At 42.3% G+C, this 16,492-nt stretch overlaps 1 protein-coding gene across 1 annotated transcript; it reads left to right on the top strand.

The window, feature by feature from the left end:
- The first annotated feature begins 256 nt into the window (after positions 1 to 256).
- On the top strand, positions 257 to 14,795 carry mmp28 (matrix metallopeptidase 28). The gene is made up of 8 exons (XM_079166760.1): positions 257 to 388; positions 1,922 to 1,998; positions 2,355 to 2,545; positions 8,606 to 8,827; positions 9,020 to 9,265; positions 12,481 to 12,630; positions 13,399 to 13,566; positions 14,065 to 14,795. The coding sequence occupies exons 1-8, from the start codon at positions 263 to 265 to the stop codon at positions 14,457 to 14,459; spliced, it is 1,575 nt and encodes a 524-aa protein (XP_079022886.1). The 5' UTR covers positions 257 to 262; the 3' UTR covers positions 14,460 to 14,795.
- The last annotated feature ends 1,697 nt before the right edge of the window (positions 14,796 to 16,492 follow it).

Here is a 16,492-nt window from a genome sequence, read left to right as displayed (position 1 = left end):
ATTAACAAACAAAATCTATAAAGTGCACGAGGAGAAGCTGGTGTTTCTGCAGGCGGGCAGAGAGGGCGGTGCTGGCCCTCCTCCTCCCAACACTACGGGGCTTGAATAGGCTCCGTCACTCCTCGCGGTGATGGAGATGTCAGGCGAGCAGCAGCATGCTCTGTTAGCCACTGACAGCGAGGATATCCAACAATGAGAACAAAATATTTGCAGCTCCACAGAAATGCGTGAAGCGGTGTGTTGATAGTGTGGTTGTCCCGCAATGAGCCGCCGACCTCCGGATCGGAGTGGAGCTGGACGGGACATGAGGGCAGCCTGGATCCTGACGGTGACCTCCCTCCTCACCGCTCAGACTGCCGGAGGAGCACCGCTGGTCTCGGACCCTGGGGTACTCCTGTCTTTAGATCTAATAGTGTTTGGTAGAAAGGTGATATATCGCTGAATAAAAAGCGTTAACTTAAGAAAACAGCTTGTAGGTAAATGTGCGACCTGCATTCATCCTAATGTGTTTTCGTTATTTTTCCTTTTCAACCCGCTCGTGTACATAACAGTGTTTTATCGCCGTTCTACTTGATGACTTGTACTAATTTTATGAAAATTTGCCTATAAACGTGATTTTGAACTGTTTGAGACAAAAGCAATTTATTTTCACGTGCTTAGTCTATAATTGGAGATGGCGGTATACCTTAAGTCCCCAATAAGCCTATTTAGACTTATGTGCGAGTTGTAAATCCCTGTGCGTTCTGATTAACCCCAAACACAGCCAGGTCTAATAAACTACATTTATTTGACTGTAAAATTACTTCCGATAAAAGGAAGGAATATTGTTTATATGCACAGCCCATATAATATGAAACGTGACGCTAACTGTAATGCTTAGTTTGTGGCGAAGGGAACCATTTAATCATGTTCTAGATATTTCATACAGCAGTGGTTCATCGACCCTAAATGAAAATGAAGCTAATTATAAATACCAGTGTACTGGTACTTTTCTGTTGTGAATCTACTTAAGTTAAATGTACTGTCTTGAGAACTGCTACATGTTTACTTTGTCTACAATAAAAGTTAATGTGCTGCATATGGTGACCAAGCCCAGTACAACAGTTTGTGTCTGAGGGTGCTTTGGGATTTTACCATTTAATTGCAATAGTGTGGTTTGAACTGCACTAGTTTAATTTGCCAGCTGTCTTCGTTGGCCATCCTTAAGGAGCATACAAAGTTAGGCTGTTACATGCGTTTCCCCAACTTTGCTCTCGCTCTAACATTAAAAGCCTTCTGGCATATGTTTCAGTATCTCTAATGGGACAAAGGGACATTTTTGCACTTTACCTGTTTACTGGAGTACATCTGTCTTCTCAATTTTAATTTCTATCCCACCTTCACCACATCTGTAATCATAGCTGTGCCTGCTGTTGTCTGAACACGAAACCGGCTACATCCACATGACAGATCGTAATATTAAACTAACAACGAGGCTAATCTCAACCGCAACGCAACAACATCTTTTGTCATGCACCCAGTCGGTTCATTTTTTTCACACTATTTTATAGGCGCTGAAGTATTCTCGGCTTGCACGTTTGCATGAAATGCTTGAGAAATAATAACTATGAATTGTCTGGGACACCTCAGGGGTTTCTCTCTTATGGGTGGTCCACATCTATACATCCACCTCGACGACCTACAGCAGCTACAGTATGAATGGAAAATTATCTTTACACTTTTATGATTTGTTCCTTTCCCTCCTGGGGAGGTTTGCCTCTCCGGGGGTTTACCAGCGTGTGTTCTTGTGAGAGGCAAAGTGTTACTGTGAAATAATCTTGTTTTGTTATTTGGGTGCAAAATAATTATCAGAATTTCTTTTTTGTGTTTAGTTGGAGCATTTCTGAAGTAGTGTTAACAAGTTTTACATCAACTGTTGCAGGTTTTTCTGGAAAAGTACGGCTACCTCCATCAGGACAACCACATCCACAATGCAGTAGAGATGCAGTCAGCTATCTGGTAGGTGGTACAATTTACGTGATAGGATTTCGGAACAAAGTGATGCATATTTTTCCTCTACATTTTGCTGACCACAGTTAGCTGGTGCTCGGTGCGTTCATCAGGGGGAAGGGTGAGCTCGGTGTGGGAAGAGCCCCGGAGCTGAACGCCAGTGCGGGGCAGTAAAACACACCCTCACCTCTGCACGGGGAGAGACCTCTCCTGAACCCTCTCTGAACCACCCAGGAATGCCAAGAACCTCGCCCTCTGGCCAAAATACTGACTGTACAATAATGAAAACTGATTGAAAAGCTTTGCTTGAGTTGAGTGTTAAACTTGCCTGAAGAGAATCATGCAAACCTTTCCCCTCTCTGCAGTGAGTTCCAGTGGCTTTCCCGGCTTCCTGTCACAGGCGAGCTTGACAGCGTCACCCTGAGGCAGATGGCGGAGCCCCGCTGTGGGGTGTCGGATGAGGGCAGCCAGCAGATCTGGACTCAGAGAGTAAACGCCATCTTCACCGGAAAGGGCGCCACTCTCAGGCGACCACGGCGCCGCAGGAAGCGCTCCGGTAGGTATTGAGTGAAACAGGTACACGTGTGAGACACCAGGTTTGTGTTTGAGTATCATGAGAGAGCATAGCAGCATGTATGTTTTATGTCGCATGGAAGACCTAACTGAACATTGGAAAGCTGTGACATCATTCATTGTCCTGATGGGCAAAACGCCGGGAAATTTCAAGGTGGAAACTTGCCATCGGAATGATCAGGAATTCATGGGAATTAACGTGAAATAATGTGATTAAAAAGGCAAAAATTCAACATTGTACTTTAGCTTTCATTGAACAGCAACAACAAAACATTCCCAAGTCCCCCATCTCCAAAAATATGTTTCCTCAATGTCACACTCATCTTCACTATTCAAGCAGTTTTTCAACTTTTGCTTTGGTGTAAGTATTCCCAAACAAAGACCACTTACATTCGGAGACATGGCATGACATTCGTGGGATCTGGAGGATAGTCGAATGCACTGCATGGTTACAATTCAATTAAGAGGGCATCTTTAAACCGGTATGTGTATTTTCACAGTTAAAGCACATCATTTTATATTCAAATTGTGCAAAATTTCCAAAAATCCCACGGAAAATGTTTGGCTTTTTCGCATCGCTGTTGCCCTGTATGTGTAGGTTCGTGTGTCCTGTTGAGGAATGGTCTTGAAGACCGTTAACTGGGAGGGTCTGCCCCAATAAACTAAAGCACTAAATAGAGCTGAGGGGTGTAATTAAAGCTGGCGGAGTGTCTGACGTTGCACGCGTCAACCTGGATGGTTCCTGCTTTTACCTGCAATTACAAAAGTCAAAGTCTCTTGTGCATCATCTTCGCTGGGTGAACATCTTTAGTTTAGAAGTTGCGTTCTCCACTGTGGTTTTGAGAAAGTTTGAGAATCCCTTGAGTCCAAAAGACCCACTGGATAGTTTTTCTTAGTTTGTAAAATTATTTGGGATTTCTTCGAACAACAACAATGTATCCTGCAGCTCCAGTTTGTTTAAGAACAATCCTCAATTATTCCAAGTTGTGCCACTAAAAACACTACCGTTTTGACCAGTTTCGTCTGTGTAGTTTGATAGTTCCTCTAAATTCCTTTCAAGAATTAGTGAGGCTCTTATTAGTGATTCTACAAATGTTCTTCTAAACACAGCAACAAAAGCATTCACTGGTGTGCAATTTAAACCAGCTTTAAGTAGTTAAGAGTGCAGCTGGGCACTAACAGATTTCTTGCAGACTCCATGAGGTAATTGAAGTCCCCTCCTATCTTAGGGTGCTTTACAGAAATCTTTGACAATTACTAACAGGTATAGTTTCTCCCCTGTTTTATAAACGTGTGGGAGATTGAGTGGAGCTGGGTCAAAATCTTTAAACTAAAATGGATTTTTTTTACCTTATAGATGGGGCGTTTATTTCACCTTCACATGCATCGGGATCAGTTGGGGTTTGTTGAAGCCATATGGCTCAGGGTATCTGTGAATTTGGGGACGTTAGCTGGATGTCTCAAAAGTAAACAGTTCCTCACAGTCATTTGTGAATGCGCAGTAGCAGCAGCAGCAGCAGCAGTAGCAGCAGTAGACCTTGGTGACAACCCCAGGAGTAGGAGGTTTTCTTCTCCCTCTGTCTGTACTTGTGCCTCCGGCCTTACGATGTGTGAAGCCTCTGCATTCCTTCCTGTCACCGACGAGGTTGGCTAATGTTCGGGGAATGCAGCGGTGGCTGATGTTCGCTGCTGCCTCTTCATGTCGGTACCTGACACGTTCCTTCTGGTAAACACATCCACAACTGAGTGGGTGGAATTACAGTATGTTGTTTGCCCGGCTGGCTGACTATTTAAATGGCCCGACATCTTCCTGGCTGAATGAGTAAATATCTTGCTGACTGACTGTCTTGGATGGATTTCAACCTGTTCTTGATTCGGAAAATAACTCTCTGTCATTATTTTAGTCCCAGACATGACTCATATGACATGTGGCAGTATTATTATTACCCAAAGAGTGGAAGATACTTTTACACTCTCCGGTCAAATCTCTTTCAGATCTGACTTCATATGTCCACTGATCTAGTTTAGCAATGTAATGACTTCATTGTGAGTATAGTAAGGCTGCGTAACCACCGCCTTGTACTCAAACAATAGTTTGCGTGGTGCTACAGTTGCAGCAGATATGTTTCTACACGTGGATTTGAAGAAATCTTACTGAAGAGTTTAATGTTTGGGTCAAACAGATTCAGACACATGCCAGTGAATCCACTTGTAATTACTTGTGTACTGCCCTTGTTGGAATGAATCTTTCTGAGTTCAGCAATCCCTGACTTTTCCTCTAGAGCCATTCATTTGTTCTTGTGTGTGAAATGTTTTTGTGGATGAATTGTGATCGCTTTGACAAGAACCTAATGCTAACTCTCTGAGCTGTTTGACCTTGATAGCCGGCACCGGCTGCTAAACCCAGCCTGCAGAGACGAGTCTGACGGGCAGCTCGATTATTCCCTCTCAGCTGTGGTGTGATTTGATTTTGTTTTGTGTGAACACGATCGCCTCGGAGCTCGCTGGAAACGTAAAACAAACCTTGACTTGTGTTGGTATCTGATGGTCGTTCCCACTGATATTTACAGAGCTGACATTCCACCACCCATGTCCAAGATAAGCGCTAGAAGTGTGATAGGTGTGTGTGTGTGTGTTTTACATGTGCGCTTTTGTATTCTGTGCCCTGGCCTGGAAACTGTTAACCAACTGTTAGCCATTTCACAACAACATCAATTACTGTAATTTTACACTATTTCAGCAGAATGCACAGATTGGAGCTCAGCGTTTTGCTCACGATTGCTTGATTAGTAATTGCTGAAATGCTAAGCTGGCGAACCTGTTTGACCCAAGCAGGTTGTCATGGTGGGCGTGTTAGTGTGCTGACCTCAGCATTTAGCTTACACCAGTACCAAACAACATATTTCTGCACCTCTACAAACAATAACTCTGGCTATCAGATGATCTCAGTCACTTCCTAATGTCCGTGATAACCCTCCCTCCCCACACCGCTGCTATAGAGGGCATCGTGATAATTGCTTCCATAAGGGAAGTCGGGGAATGTCTTGTGTATCTGACTTCCTGGCTTCCCTGCAGTCCTCGGGGACCGCTTACTCTGCGGCGGTCTGGGATGGAGAGAAGGCGCCTGGGCTCTGCTGAGAATACAGATCTACACACATCATGTGGCAGCAAGCCTAATGCATATAGTTCTATCCAGTGTTCCAGATGTGAACTCGTGTATACAGATTTGACTTTAAAAGGAGAATTCAGGTTGTCACGGCAGGGAAATGACTCCTTGAGGTTCAATTCTTACCTTCTTGCACCCGTTTGTTTTTTTAATGCCACCACGCGGACAACTAGCCGTGGCCAAAGGCATTATGTGTTTGGAATGTCCACCCGTCTGTCTGTCTGTTTATAGACAACATCTGTCCCATTTTTGTGAAAGCGATATCTCAGGACTGCTTGAGGGAATTTCTTGGTCAAAGGTCAGGGTCACTGTGATACGCTAATTATGACAATTTCGCACAAATGTGTAATCGGATAAAATTATGATCTCATGACATTTTGGACAGATATGGATGTGAATTGCAATTTGACTGGTCGGCGTAGGCAACGTGTTTTTCCCTTGAATGAATGCAAATCAATGGAATGATTGTTATTCACTCCCATACAGCTGTAGTGTTCGAGGAAACTGCCGCTTTCACTTTTATCGTCTAACATTTCTGTGAAGCGTAAATACCAAGGATCAAGTTTACGCCAAGACTTGTGTTGCGTTTACTGCTGAAGCACAACTCCTGTTTGTGTGTTTACACAAACAGAAACACACGTTGATGTCATCGCCATGTCTTAATGGCTCCAGATATCCAGATATTTTCCTTCCTCCGGGGAGCTGTTGCGGCTCACAGTATGCAGAGCATACCTTTTGTTTATCGCTCTCATCTTTCACATGACTCTCTGCTGTGTATAATTCAACCGAGCACAAACGGCATCTAAATAACTCAAGGGTCCACATTCTCAAACTTGACTGCCTCCGTGCATTAGTGAGCAGAAGTATTTGCAGACCTCCCACTTGCATTTGGCCTCCACATCGGGGAAAACATACACCGACCGCATCTTTAAATATTTTGACAACTGTAAGTGTGCTTGATTTGTCTTGCCACTCTCTAGTTAAGCCCCGAATGTGAAAGTATGTGTCAGTTTGTAAAGCACTAGCACACAGGGTGCTTCTATTGCGTTTGATTGTAGCACTCTGTGTCTCACCCTCTCTCAAGCCCTCTTACAAATACAAGTACAAATACTTTTAAAGGGCAGTACCCTGATTTTTGCAGGGGTCTCAAAACCTTGAGACTTTGATAAGAACAATAAATATAAAATACTGAAAAACATCAACTATGTGTATACGTTGTCGTCCTTGTTGGGACAATTGTATGTGTTGTTTGTTCACTTTGCATGAGGTCATTTCAACGGAAATAATATATATATATATATATATATGGTTTTAAATATATGAGATACTCAGCTTGCATTTTACGTTTATTTGGGATTTTGCCTGGGTAAAATGTAACAAACGAGCTGAAATCCCCTATTCCAAATATTTTCATTATCTCCAGATCAATCTCTTTCCAATAAGAAAACGTTAGAGGACCAGAAGATCAGAAAATATGAAACGGGTTCGGTATTTTTGGAGATGATTTAGATGATTATTACAGCGAACTGTACTTCATAAAGTGCCTCTTATCCTCTTGTTTAAAATGTGTTCACCAGCTCTTTCATCACTGCGGTCCACTCTTGGACTTGGGACAGTCCAGCGTCTGCAGCTGCCTTCCCTCGAAGGTTCATATAATGAATGATTGTTTCCTTGTGAGGTGCCTCTTTGTTCGTTTGTTGTGCTGCATTGTTTGCTGTTTTGTTTGCTTTGTCTTCAGATTGCTACATCCAGTAATCCTGTTTATATACAAAGAGATTAGCGCTTTTGTAAATGAAAGAACGGCTGAATTTAACTCCACACTTCCATCTCTCCCGAAACGAATGTGAGATTCTGAAGGTTGCGACACTTTATAATTATATCTAAGCTGAGGAACCACAGACGTGTTGAAGTAAATTGTTTAGTCAAGAGTGTACTCAGAGTGCTTGTTAGTTTACCCAGCTGTGAGCTAATGTGGTTAACGTCCTATCATTTTGGATGTGGAGAGACTCGACTTCAAAGCCTCACAGTTGAACATGATGTCTAGCATCTGAATATATATTACGGATATGCAAGATGTAAATACATATCTACTCCAGTAGGTAATAACAATATGAATTGTTTGTGAAAGCCACCTTAAATGTCAATAACAAAACCAGTCGAAACACCAGGCATGAATTCAAACAAGCTTGCAAACCAACAGATAGGAAACAGACGGATAAGTGGGATGAAAACAAATCGCAGTGTGTATTTATTTGTTTGAAGGACTTTGTCAGATGCGATCTCAGTAACAGAAATTTGAAAAGCCGTTGATTCAAGTAAGATGAGGCTGGGAAGGCCAGTGGGCGAGGTGGCAGCTTGCTGAGGCTGCAGGTTTTACACTTGATCGCCCTCTTCTTTTCATGAATTTGAATTAGTTATGTTTGAACTTGACAGGCTTTCTGTTCGGCCTGTGTTGTATTAACATTACTGTTGAGAAATGCCACATTTCCTGCATGGACTCCTGCCTACAGTTCTGCTTTTGTGAGTGCCAACGAACATCTTCCGCCCTCTACAAGGTGTAAGGGCACTACAACGAAAAATCTAACAATTCCCTCAAATGTAAAAACAATGTGAACACACGTAGTGTCTGATTTCACAATCAACAACAAAACAAGGAGCCAGATTCGGACACACAAACAAATCATTTATATGAAGCCAATAGAATATGGTTACGGTGGAAAAAGGTTAAAGTTGTTACTTTTGTCACTTTGGAAGAGAAGAAAATGTCCCACGCCATTCAGCTCTTATAACTCATTTGTGTTGGATTATTAAAATAAACAGTTTATACGTCTCATATATCTGTTCCTCTTTCTCTCTCTGTGTTTATGTAACGTCCAGCTGAGAAGTGGTACAAACGTCACCTGACCTACCAGATAGTGAATTGGCCTCGCCACCTGTCTCTGGGCTCCATGCGGCTGGCGGTGCGCGCTGCCTTCCAGCTGTGGAGCAACGTGTCGGGCCTGGTGTTCCAGGAGGCTGCCGAAGGCCCCGCAGACATCCGACTGGCATTTTACGAGGGAGACCACAACGACGGGGCCAGCAATGCCTTCGACGGACCAGGTCAGGGACAACCACACACTGAGTCAAGCGGTCACTGATCTGCCTATCTGATCCATATAAAATACACCAGCTAGTCAACAACTGAGCACTACTCAAGCCACCACCCAGCAGTTGAGAATGTATTTATTTCAATCCAGTACTGTACTCTGATACTGTACAACACACTGCGTTTCTCTCCTTTTTGACTTTCAGGAGGAACTCTGGCGCACGCCTTCCTGCCTCGCAGGGGGGAAGCCCACTTTGACATGGCTGAGAGGTGGACGCTAAACGGACACAAGGGACACAACCTGTTCATGGTGACCGCCCACGAGATCGGGCACACTCTGGGACTGGAGCACTCCCCCGTCCGTCACGCCTTGATGTCGCCGTACTACAGGAAGCTCGGCCGCAGCCTGGTGCTGAGCTGGGACGACATCATCGCAGTGCAGCAGCTGTACGGTGAGGTGACACCTCTTTATGGCGCAGGTCCTACTTTTGGGTTCATTGTTAGAAACTCATGCTGTGTTCAACTTTAAATTGTTCAACTTTAAATTCTTGTCCAGATTCAAACATTTCTAAGATGCCAAAAGAAGCTTAACGGCTCAACTCAAAGGAAATGATTTATTTGTGGAATAGAGAGTGTGTGGTTCCAAGGTCAAGAGGAGTGTTAAAGGTAGCACCTTCACTAGACAGAGAGATATTTTACCACTTTTTCCCAACCTCTAAAGGGTTGTGGGGGGGGGGGGGGGGGACAAACGCTTTAGTGGACAGATGACAAATGCTTCACTGTCTGGCCTCAGGACAGCTGGGTTAAAGATGGTGAATTGAGGTTGCAGTGTAGAATGGACTATTATTGTAATACAGAGAACCTCTTACATGATTTACTGACTTGTTATGAAACTTGTCTTTGAGGAATCGCAGGAGTAGAGTCTTTTTTACTCTGCTGCCCATTAAAGCGGGAGTCGTGGCACTGATCTGTGAAAAGGCCAGAGAGGCAGCCTGAAGGCCACCAGCTGCAGACACAGAATGAGAATGAGTAGAACAGTAGTGCTTGTTGACAGTTCCCTGAGTTCATTAAAACCTAGATTTGACAAAAAATGACCGTAACAATTTTGGATCCAGAAAGCTATCTTCTTGTAGTTTCTGAGTAGTTTATTTCTTGCTGTTTGTCTTTCTTGTGAAACAAAGTTTAGCTAAAGCTAAAAATGTGATTACAAGTGAGATTACTTAAAGGTTTCTCTATAGAATGGAAAGAGAAAGAGCAGATTATTATTTATTTTTTTCAAACACTGCTTTTAGTTTATTTAACAGCACGATGAGTTAGTTCTATCAGTTGCAGCTCTGTGGCCTCTCAGCTGCTTGGAAAAGTAGGTTTAGACTGAGGGCAGCAGAGGTGGTGTGATCGTCATAATAACACTCTGCCCTGAAACACACACACGCGCACACAGCTTTGTCGGCACTGTTGTAATAGGTTGCTGTGGTAGCTGCAGAATGTGGAGCGTTACATACATCTGTGTGCATGACTAATGTAATAGTTTCTGTTTACCTTGTTCCTTCTGGCATGTGTAAGGCAGGTTTCCACATGTGCAGAGCTCTTCTAGTACGTGTGCCCTCTCTGCAGCAAAGAGGCTGACACCGCCGCAGCAGTTGCACAAGAACACTGTCTTTAAAGCATCTTCTGCCACTACTTGACCTCCTCTGTGATGGTGTGCGACGCTGAATGTTCAAGATGCAAATAGTGCATCAAGTGCTTACCCTGCTTTGACTCTGAAATGAGGTGTGGAACAGCTGCAAAGGGCCGGTGAACACACCGAATGCTGCAGGAATGTTTGCATTGCTGCAGGACAGCCCCACAATCGTTTGGATAACTTAACTCTGAACTTGAGATTTCGATCAGCAGAAGCTTGCAGGCAGCCCGGGTCCAGATTCCTCTTTCTGTGTTTAATATTTGAGGATATTTCCCATCTGCTTTGCCTCTGGTGATATTCTGGCCTCAGCTTCCTAAAATGGTATTTTCCTCCGGGCCTCTCTTATTCACTCTGGATTAGAACAACGGCAACTCACCACTCTGCTGCCTCAGACACACATTTCCATTTTCAGCTCAGTTACACTCAATAACTGTTGCACTTAATGCCACTTTTGAAAATCTATGTGACCATATATACTACCATTGAATTAATAGCCACTATTGAACGGCAGTTAGAACAGATGATTCGTTTTTAGGTGCTCTTTGAGCTCTACGTGTTTTGCTTTTACACTGAAAGCTAAACCTGGCAATGTTTGCTTTTTTTTATGCTTGACAAGAAGTTGTCCAGGATCCTTCTGCTCAGTCTAGCAAAGTGAAACATGCTTCAGACATGTTTGCTTCTCATCCTGATTTCCACCCTGTGGCAGTCATTTCTGCAGACTGCAGCTGCTCCCACGTAAAAAGTCAAGGAACTCCAGATACATAGGAAACTTTAACTGACAGCTCTGTAGGCGTCATGAAAAACTTTACATCTGCTTAAAGATATGAGCTGTAGGCAATGTGAGTATATCTGGTTGTGTGTGTGTGTGTGTGTGTGTGTGTGTGAGAGAGAGAGAATCATTCCTGGTGTTGGCATTGTGTTCTGATAATAAGCAGATGTGAGGTATTCTGAATATGTCAGTCTCTCCACAGCTCCTCTGGCTTTAAAGAAGTCTGTCCTGTAAGATAATGTGTGTATAGTATGTATGATGAACAGCAGTGGTTTTACAATCATTCATTATTACTAAGCACATTTTGTTAATAATACTCGTGACGTTCTGAATGCAGGACTTTTTTTTTAGTTGTATATCTGAATTCTTCTTCCACCACTGATGAATGTAAACAGTATAAGGAGGGAGGTGAGGTCAGACAACCAGCCTTTATCTTACAACACACTGCTCCCACACACACACACACACACACACACACACACACACACCGCTACACAGCTATTCATGTGTTATCCACTCTGGTGTGTGTATGTCTATTTTTCCTGCCGTCTTCCTCCTGTTCTTGGGTGTGCTGATTTTATCCACCTCCTACACAAATGTTTGTTCAAGTCCTTGCAAACAAAATGACTGTAATCATGTCGAAGCACCATCGTTTACTCTTATGCTTTGGTATGTTGTTCTTTTTCCTTTTGTCCTGTTTGAGCCTTTCTTCATTCTTTTCATCTCATGTGCCAGAAATCTGCACTATAGGGCTGTACAGGCCAAACGAATATGTTATTTGTGCTAACAGTACTTTTAAGGTTCCAGTGTGTGCTCTATCTACAGTCCATTGTTTATTTCCTGTGCAGTACAATGTCATCCATCAGTGTACATGAACTAAGCCACATCCCGTAAAGGACAATTTAAATGTTAACATTATCCAAGTCCTGTTTTAGGAGAAGCCTCCACTGTTTGTCTTTCCAATTGTTCCCATGCTGTCCAATTTAGGAAATACTTAAATTGCTGTTGAGATGCTTGAGAAATGAGACTGTCTGTCCTCACAGTTTTGTTTGGTCACTGTAGGTTTTAAATAACAAACTATGCGTGGGAAATTTAAGCACAGGTGGACGGACAACAACCCTACTGAAAGGGATTATGCGAGTACGTGGATTCATATTTCATGGCCTTGTCTGGAGCCTTTTAGGTTCACTGTGTTGTTGCTTTGTGTTTTCCCTCAGGTAAGCCGTCAGGTGATCGCCCTGTGAGGCTGCCAGGCCAGGTTTTGCACGCCGCTCTGCAGGAGTGGGAGTTCACAGAGCTTCACAACGGGCATGAGACCACAGGGCAGCCTCTCTACTGCCAGGGTGTCTTTGATGCCATCACCATGGGTGAGGTCAGAGAGAAATAGAAATTGAATGTAACATTCAGCGATATCCTTCCTGACTGTGGCTATTGGTGGATCTTCAAAAAGCTGAAAAGTCTTGCAGAAACAGAAGTGAATCCTGTTATCACTAGTTTACTCTTTGAGAAAAGTCTTCAATCAATGTTCACTTGCCAGATTTTTATCCAAAACTTTCAACCACAATCTCACAGTATCCGCTGTGATACATGACACGAGACGCAAGACCCTTAAAATACATTGTAAGACCTCATCGCCACTTTGAGCTCTAACCGTTTACATCAGCAACACAGTTTATATTGTGTATACTTTACATTGAATGTAAAATATCACAACCAAACAGTCTTAGTTTGTGATAACTCCTTGGACCACTGAATCAATGCAACATAATTCAGATAGACGGGGTGGAGACAAAGCACAAGGGAATGAATTGAGTGACTAACCCAAGGCAAGGTTTATTATGAAGAGTAACACCAGTAACACATGGCATAAAAAGTCGTAGTGTAGTATTGTATAAAGTCTCGTGAAATAGTGTATAACATGAAGAATTACTAATATAGTGTGTCATAAAAAAATCATACAAATGTCATATGTATGCTATAACAAAAGCCATAGTTTAGAATGTCATAACAATGATTAAAATGTCATAAAAAGCCCTATTATCATATGCCATAAAAATGTCAAATTACAGTATTGCTTAATGTGGTACATATATATTTACCCTTGTGCTATTTCTTTTCTGTGTTTGTGTCTGCAGACCAGAATGAGACGGTGCTGGTGTTTCGGGGCAGTGTGTACTGGACAGTGTCGGCTGAAGGCGGTGCGAGCGGCCCGCTGCCTCTCCGGCATCGCTGGTCTGACCTTCCTCCGGCCATCGAGGCGGCTGCCTTCTCCCCGCTGGACTCCAAGTGGTATTTCTTTAAAGGTACCGCTTCACTCAACTCATTAATGCGATTCTCCCACTTCCTTTTAAAGACATTCCCTAAGCTACTGCCTAACTTCACAAGTCTGTTACAGCTCCCAAAATAGATGCTATTGGGCCTTTAAATAGGAAAGTGCTATTTAAAGAGTATACTGCACTGAAGCCACAGCTGTCATCTTAAAGCAGATTCACCTTTGTGTTAAAGGCTAGAACTTGTTTGAAGTTATGGTCAAGTGTATCTTTCCTGCTCAGGGCCAAAAACCGGACAGTTATCCAGATTCACCTCTGCTGAATGCAAAATACAGAAGCTATGACATTATTATTACTATGCTTATTATCCTTCATTTTCTTCGTCCATTTTTGTATTTTAATAAAAATCGTAGAATTTATATCTTTTAGAGAGCAAGTGGCCAAGTCAGTTTGACCTGTGTCACAGTATGATGTGTGTTTTTTTTTTTTTTTTTTTTTTCTTTGCGTTTTTCTCCTCGTCTCGTGGTGCAGGGAAGCGAATGTGGCGCTACTCAGGCAGCGTGCTGGACCAGGGCTTCCCCAGGAAGAGCAGTGAGTCGGGGCTGCCTCGACATCCTGACTGTGTCTTCTACTACGCTCCTCTGGGTCACATGGTCCTCTTCAAGGGCTCCCGTTACTCTGTGCTGAACCTCAAAACCCTGCACCAAGAGCCCTACTACCCTCGCAGGCTGACGGACTGGACGGGCGTGCCACATGGGACCAATGGGGCGCTGACCCGTCCCGACGGACGCCTCTACCTGTTCAGAGAACAGCGATTCTGGAGATTTGACCCGGTCAAGGTTCGAGTCACCAGAGAGGGCCAGTGGGCCAAGGAGCTGAGCTGGACTGGTTGTAGAGACGCTCCTCAGAGCAACAACATTCTTTGACCAGCAGAGGGCCCTGTAAGCTTCAGATAACGTGCAATTTGTTGATGTACATACTATAATGTAAAGGTGCTATAGCTTTTTCACCCTAAACCCACATTGAGTTTATCTGTTGCAAAGTCAGCATAGCTCAGCAAACTCCATGAAGGGATTCAACTAAAATAGACCCACTTGGTTTTTTTTCCATTTTAAAGCGCAAATAGTATTTATTCTGCAGAGCAATGAATATTATTGTACATGGATGTACAATTCTATCCTCATGAATACAGGTAAGATAATGAAAGGACTGTGCACTCTTAAGTAGGCAGAACAAACTGGTTTTGTTATTTTTGGTTGGAACAATGCTTTTAAAACCATCTTTTTTCTCTCTTATCATATTTGCACGCTGACAGAGAAACCACAGGAAATGTGTATCAGAATATACGATCTAAAATATTATCGACATAACTGTTGATTGCTTTGACTTGTGGTTGTGTTTCCAGCTAATTGCTCTCTACAGTAGATAGCGATCAGACTACATCAGATCTCAGCGACATTAAAGAGATCCTTCACGCTGAGATCATCTCTGACACTTTTCCTTCATGTTGTGCTTTTCACGGGGCTACATGTTAGCACAATAGCTGCACAAATAAGTAGTTGGATCTAATAGAAGTCATTTAAACATTCAAGAATATTATTACCTGCACTGCTCTCTTGGCAGCTCTGTTTAAACAGTTGTACTGTATATTGTAGAAACTTATTTGACAAGTTAAACCATTTAAAGTCATTTCTGAGTGGAAAGTGTCACCTGCAGCTGAACTTTGGTTTCTTTACTCCAGAGGATTTCTCTTTATCCAGACTACACAGCTGTGTCGTCCTGCATAGCTTCAGATCCACTTTAACAGGTGCATCATCTTGTCCAACCTCTGTTGCAGTCCTCCGTGTGATATGTTTTTAATTGCACAGTGATTACTATACACGGAGGAAGAACGAGCAATTATTTTGACTGCTGCACTGTGAGTAACAGGAGCTACCTGGAGGGGTGCTACAGCAGCTTCCTGATTCCTGGCTCTCCGCTCCACCACCTCCTCCATGGCGCTTCTCAAGGAGAGAGTCACTGCGGGCTGTTGACAGCCAAAGACACATGGAGAAGAGTCACAAAAGTGGGCAATTAAAAACCATTGATATTAAAATGTAAATGAAACACTACTGTAGAAGCCTCTGATCTGATCACTTCAATAAACTGCATAGTAATACGGCTAAATGGCTTGTAAAAACTTTCCAACTGTTCAATTTAAATATTAAAAGGTTAACTGTGAAGTTTTCTTGTAAACAAACATATTTGTTTTTACTTTCATTGTGACTCAACATACTACATTATGTGTATTCTTAAGGTCTAACAGGTGTGTAGAATATATTTCCTTCATGGACATTTGCAAAGGGAACTTTTTAAAGTATATAATGTAACAAGTAATATGTATAAAGAAATATTAAATAATGTCAAGAGTATAGTATGCAAGAAAAAGTCATAAATGTCATTTAATATTATGCCATAAATAGTCATAGTATAGTATGTAATAAAAAAAACAGGATAGTGAGTCATAAAAATAGATGGCAAAGTATGTCATAAAAACAGTCATAATTTAGTGATTAAAATTCACAAGAAAGTATATCAGGAAAAAAATCACAAAAAGTCACAGTATAGACAAAAGTCATGATATGCTATGCCGTGAAAAAGGTCATAGTATATTATGTCAAAAAGTCATAAAAAAGTCAGAGTTTAGCATGTTGAAAAAAGTCTTTAAAAAGTCGTAGAATACTTTTAGAAAAAAAGTCTTAAAAAAGTCATAGTACAGTTTGTCGTAAAAAGTCTTAGAATAGCATGTCGTAAAAAGTTTTAAAAAGTCAGAGTTAAGCATGTTGAAAAAAGTCAGTATAGCATGTCGAAAAGTCTTAAAAAAGTTGTAGGATAGTTTTCGAAAAAAAGTCTTCAAAAGGTCATAGTATAGCATGTCGAAAAAAGTTTTAAAAATGTCAGAATATAATGTTGAAATAAG

Source organism: Pholis gunnellus (assembly GCF_910591455.1).
Source record: "Pholis gunnellus genome assembly, chromosome: 9".
NCBI classification, from domain to species: Eukaryota; Metazoa; Chordata; class Actinopteri; order Perciformes; family Pholidae; genus Pholis; species Pholis gunnellus.
This window is presented reverse-complemented; position numbering and strand designations above follow the sequence as displayed.

What these genes read in the sequence shown, in the direction of transcription:
- mmp28 (XM_079166760.1), top strand. Translation starts at nt 263, where the DNA reads ATGAGCCGCCGACCTCCGGATCGGAGTGGAGCTGGACGGGACATGAGG. An exon ending in GAGATGCAGTCAGCTATCTG is followed by an intron (nt 1,999 to 2,354) that starts GTAGGTGGTACA and finishes CCCTCTCTGCAG; the next exon opens with TGAGTTCCAGTGGCTTTCCC. An exon ending in CAAGTGGTATTTCTTTAAAG is followed by an intron (nt 13,567 to 14,064) that starts GTACCGCTTCAC and finishes CTCGTGGTGCAG; the next exon opens with GGAAGCGAATGTGGCGCTAC.